This window comes from Marmota marmota, unplaced genomic scaffold, assembly GCF_001458135.2.
Source record: "Marmota marmota marmota unplaced genomic scaffold, marMar, whole genome shotgun sequence".
NCBI classification, from domain to species: domain Eukaryota; kingdom Metazoa; phylum Chordata; class Mammalia; order Rodentia; family Sciuridae; genus Marmota; species Marmota marmota.
In genome coordinates, this window is record NW_025999842.1 from 41298774 (window position 1) to 41303425 (window position 4652).

Genomic DNA, 4652 nt, shown 5'->3' on the forward strand with positions numbered 1-4652 from the left:
TTTTTATTACTATAACTCTGTAGTATAATATGAAGTCAGATATTGCGATACCTCCAGCATTGCTTTTTTGACTTTGGCTATTCTGTGTCTTTTTATTCTTCCAAATTATTTTTAGGATTGTTTTTCCCTAGTTCTAAAAACACAAAAATTTAATTCAAATTCAAAGCTTAAAATATTAAGCACTTACTATGTGCCATAATCCTATGAAATGGTGTACATATGTTTTCTAACTTAATCCTCATGATTGCTCTATGAGGCAGATTCTGTTATCCTTGTACATTTCAAAGATGAACACTCTAAGTTTGAGAGAAGATAGTGACTAGACCAATGCCCAAAATATGATGAAGTCACATTACTAGCCACATTTTCTGATCCAGTATCATGTGCTTTAATACTGTTTTGGGAGATTAGGGCATAACTCTGAGCAGTGTTGAAAGCAACAGTATGTCACCTACTGAATATAATGTTACTAAAGAAATCTAAAGTAATATATTTGCTCTTAATTGAGCATTGTCTAGCTAAGATCTTACTAGTGCAGCTAGATATGTACCTATCATCTAGCTACAACATTGCAGTGAAATCAGTGATAAAGATAATACCCTCGATTGTTAAGGAAAGAAAACTTAAAGTTGCTTTATTTTTCAAAGCAATACAATATGTTTGCAACTACTGTTATTCTAGCTAATAAAATAGTAGAATATTTTTGAACAAATGTTTGCATGAAAGCCCTGAGTATTATAACTTAGGGTGGTTAAAAGAATTCTTCAGACTGAAGATAATACAACCATTCTCACAAAGTTAGAAATATCTGGGTAATGAAACTACAATGCAATCTGTTAAAAATTTCCATTTGGACAATTATTTTTAATATTGGTATACCCAGCATAATCAAGATGAAATGAATTTAATAAGTGTTTGGGAAGTTTATTTCAATGTGCATAGAGTGGCTCTCAGTGTGTTGAGAGAACACAAAGAAGCATGGTTAGATCCCTAGCCTCAAGACACCTTATTCCAAAATATTAATCTTTGAATAACCTAACCTTATAATCGTATACAGAGTGACTCCATATGGGTACTTCAAAGAGACTGCTTTCCTTTGTGATCAGAAATCTTAGAAAAAAATCATTTTGCAAGACATGGGCAGGTCTAATCCTTCACTATGACACAAGTCTTGATGTATAGTAGAGACTATTTTTTGTTGCTGTTATTAATCTAATAGTTTCAGGCATAAAGCATTAGCCACATGAGGTCACTGTTGTTCATACATGAATTATAACTACTATATAAATCTTGATTTTCTTGGTTGAATGATCTTAGAATCTGTGACTTGAATAAATAATGTATGTGGAAGGGTGGTGACACATATTTTAGAATTCATGTAACTCAGATATACTTGTTAAAAAATGAGTATTTGTTTTGTGGCCAAATCCTTCATTGCATTCAATAAATCCAGAATTTTAATTTTTAGTGTAGTTGTATTAAAGAAAAATGGATTCAATAATGTATACAAAAGCTAACTTTGTCCTTAAAGTAATTTTAAAATTATTTGCACATAAGACTTAGTCATTCAAGCTTCACTAGTGTCTTTAATGAACATGATGAGTTTACTAGTCTTTTATTTATTTATTTTTGTTACTGAGGATTGGATTCAGGGATGCCTTACCATTGCAATACATCCCCAAGTCTTTTTTTAATTTTTTTTAATTTTAAGACAGTGGCTTTCTTAGGACTTCAGTTGCTGAAGCTGGCCTCATACTTACCATCCTCCTACTTGAGCCTCCCAAATTGCTAGGATTACATGCATGTGCCACTTGACCAGTTTCCTAGTCTTATAGTTAGTGGATTATTGTGAAGTATCTTAAGCAAAATAAAAAAATAACTTATTATTTACATTGCTTATTTTAAATCCAAGGAAACAAAATATTGATTGTGGAAATATAATAGTTGTTGACATAAGTCACTACTTACATTCAAAAGTCCAATTTGAATTAAGTCATTTCAGAAGTATTGGTCACAAATATATCAGGTTTTGCAAACAATGGAAAAATCTGAATATACTGTACACACACCAGTGGATATTATAATTGTGTTTGTGTGTGTGTGTGTGTGTGTGTTTATGTGTATGGGGAAGAGCAAGCGAGAGAGGGAGAGAGGAAGAGAGAGATTGATTGTTTTCTTGTCATTGCTCCCATGAGGTCACCAAAAGTAATTTTTGTCAAGGTTTCAAACTACCCCATGACACCAAATCCAATGGATACTGATTATTATTATTATTCATTACTGGATCTCTCAATAATGTTAGACAGGCTTATTAGACTGAAGAGAAATACAGCCATTTGCCCAAAGTTAGAAATATCTAGGAAATGAAATTACTATGTAATCTGTTAAAAACTTCCATTAGGCATTTATTTTAATATTGGTATATCAGCATGATCAAGATGAGATGAATTCGATAGTGTTTGAGGAGTTTTTTTCAATGTGCATAAAGCACCTCTCAGTGTGGTGGGAAACACTAAGAAGCATGGTTTGATCTGCTAAGACTATTATCTTCATGGCCCAGGACTGCCCCACCAACCAGCAGACCCACGCCAGAACACAGACATACCCTGCCTCCATCTTGGGACACTGCAGCCATTGCCATAGTCCTCCCCATGCAGGATCCTCCACTTTGGAACAACACATAAGGCCTGGAGGCAGCTGCATCTCAGTACAGGCAGTCCACCCTTTTAACCCCATCTCTGAGAGTGGCTGCATCCATCTTGGGACACCCCCACTGCTATCTTGAGTTATTTCTGTTTTGCCACCACCACCTTTAGTTGCAGTAGCATTTATCATGGGATTCCAGCCAGGGTCTAGAAGCCCATCACCAAGGTGAGGTACAGGTAATCTGCAGGAACACTATAAGATAGGGTAGAAACAGTAATATTTCAGATCTGCACTGCAATAAAGGAAGACACATAGACAACATGAAAAAAAAAAAAAAAACAAGGGAAGAAAGTGCCCCCAAACAAACCAAGATACAATAATAGAGTCCATGGACAACACAGTTGGTGAAATGTCAGAGAAGGAATTCAAAATGTACATAATTAAAATGATCTATGGGCCCCAGTCACTGAGCCACCACAGAGGACTCAGCAGCCTCCCCCTCGAGCCCCCTCGCTTCCCGACGCTCAGTCCCCCCCGCCCGCCTTTTCCCACAGCTGCCTTCCACAGGCCATTTCCACCGAGGAAAAGGAATCCTACGGTATGTCCACTATCCAGAACCTCCACTCTTTCCACCCCTTTGCTGATGCAAGTAAGGGTGATGACCTGCTTCCTGCTGGCACTGAGGATTATAACCATATAAGAATTCAACAGAGAAACGGCAGGAAGACCCTTACTACTGTCCAAGGGATAGCTGATGATTACGATAAAAAGAAACTAGTGAAGGCGTTTAAGAAGAAATTTGCCTGCAATGGTACTGTAATTGAGCATCCAGAATATGGAGAAGTAATTCAGGTACAGGGTGACCAGCACAAGAACATATGCCAGTTCCTGGTAGAGATTGGACTGGCTAAGGACCATCAGCTGAATCAGTTCATGGGTTTTAAGTGCTTGTGGCTCACTGAAGCTTAAGTGAGGATTTCCTTGCAATGAGTAGAATTCCCCTTCTGTCCCTTGTCACAAGTTTAAAAACCTCACAGCTTGTATAATGTAACCATTTGGGGTCCGCTTTTAACTTGGACTAGTGTAACTCCTTCATGCAATAAACTGAAAAGAGCCAAAAAAAATAAATAATAAAATAAAATTATCTATGAGTTAAATAATGAACTAAGTGAGCAAATACAGGCAAAAATTGATCACTCCAACAAAGAGATAAGAGAGCAAATACAGGCAGCAAAACACTACTTCAAGAAAGAGAGTTTCTGAAAAAAAAAAGAAATTGTTGAGATGACTGAAACAATAAACAAAATAAAAAACTCAATAGAAAGCATCACCAGAAGACTAGATCAATTGGAAGACAGAATGTCAGACAATGAAAACTAAATATACAATCTGGAAAATAAAGATAACCACACAGTGAAGATGGTAAGAAACCATGAGCAGAACATCCAAGAATTATTGGATAGCATCAAAAGACCAAATCTAAGAGTTATTGGGATAGAGGAAGGGACAGAGATTCATATCAAAGGACTGCATAATCTCTTTAATGAAATAATATCAAAAAAATCCCAAACATGAAGAATGAATTGGAAAATAAAATACAAGAGACTTAGAGTATGCCAAATGTACAAAATTACAACAGATCTACACCAAGACACATTATAATGAAAATGCATAGAACACAGAATAACAATAGAATTTTAAAAACCAGAAGAGAAAGGAATCAGATTACATATGAGGAAACCAATAAGGATGTCTGCAGGTTTTTCAAACTAGACCCTGAAAGCAGATGATCCTGGAACAACATATAATAAGCTCTGAGAGAAAATGGATGCCAACCAAGAATATTATATCCAGCAAAATTAAGCTTTGATGATGAAATAAAAAATTCCATAATTAACAAAAGTTAAAAGAACTTACAATGAGAATGCCTGTACTAGAGAACATCCTTGGCAAAATTTTCCATGAGGAGAAAATGAAAAAAAAAAAAATCAGCAAAGGGAGATCTT

The 4652-nt window shown here is 35.7% G+C and overlaps 1 protein-coding gene across 1 annotated transcript; it reads left to right on the top strand.

Annotated features, from left to right (window-relative positions):
* The first annotated feature begins 3106 nt into the window (after nt 1-3106).
* LOC107153051 (eukaryotic translation initiation factor 1-like) lies at nt 3107-3770 on the top strand. Its single transcript, XM_048785368.1, has one exon. It carries the CDS (start codon nt 3247-3249, stop codon nt 3613-3615), a length of 369 nt encoding a protein of 122 aa, XP_048641325.1. The 5' UTR covers nt 3107-3246; the 3' UTR covers nt 3616-3770.
* Nucleotides 3771-4652: the final 882 nt, after the last annotated feature.

Excerpts from the sequence above, each read along its gene's own strand:
- LOC107153051 (XM_048785368.1), top strand. The coding sequence starts at position 3,247 with ATGTCCACTATCCAGAACCTCCACTCTTTCCACCCCTTTGCTGATGCA.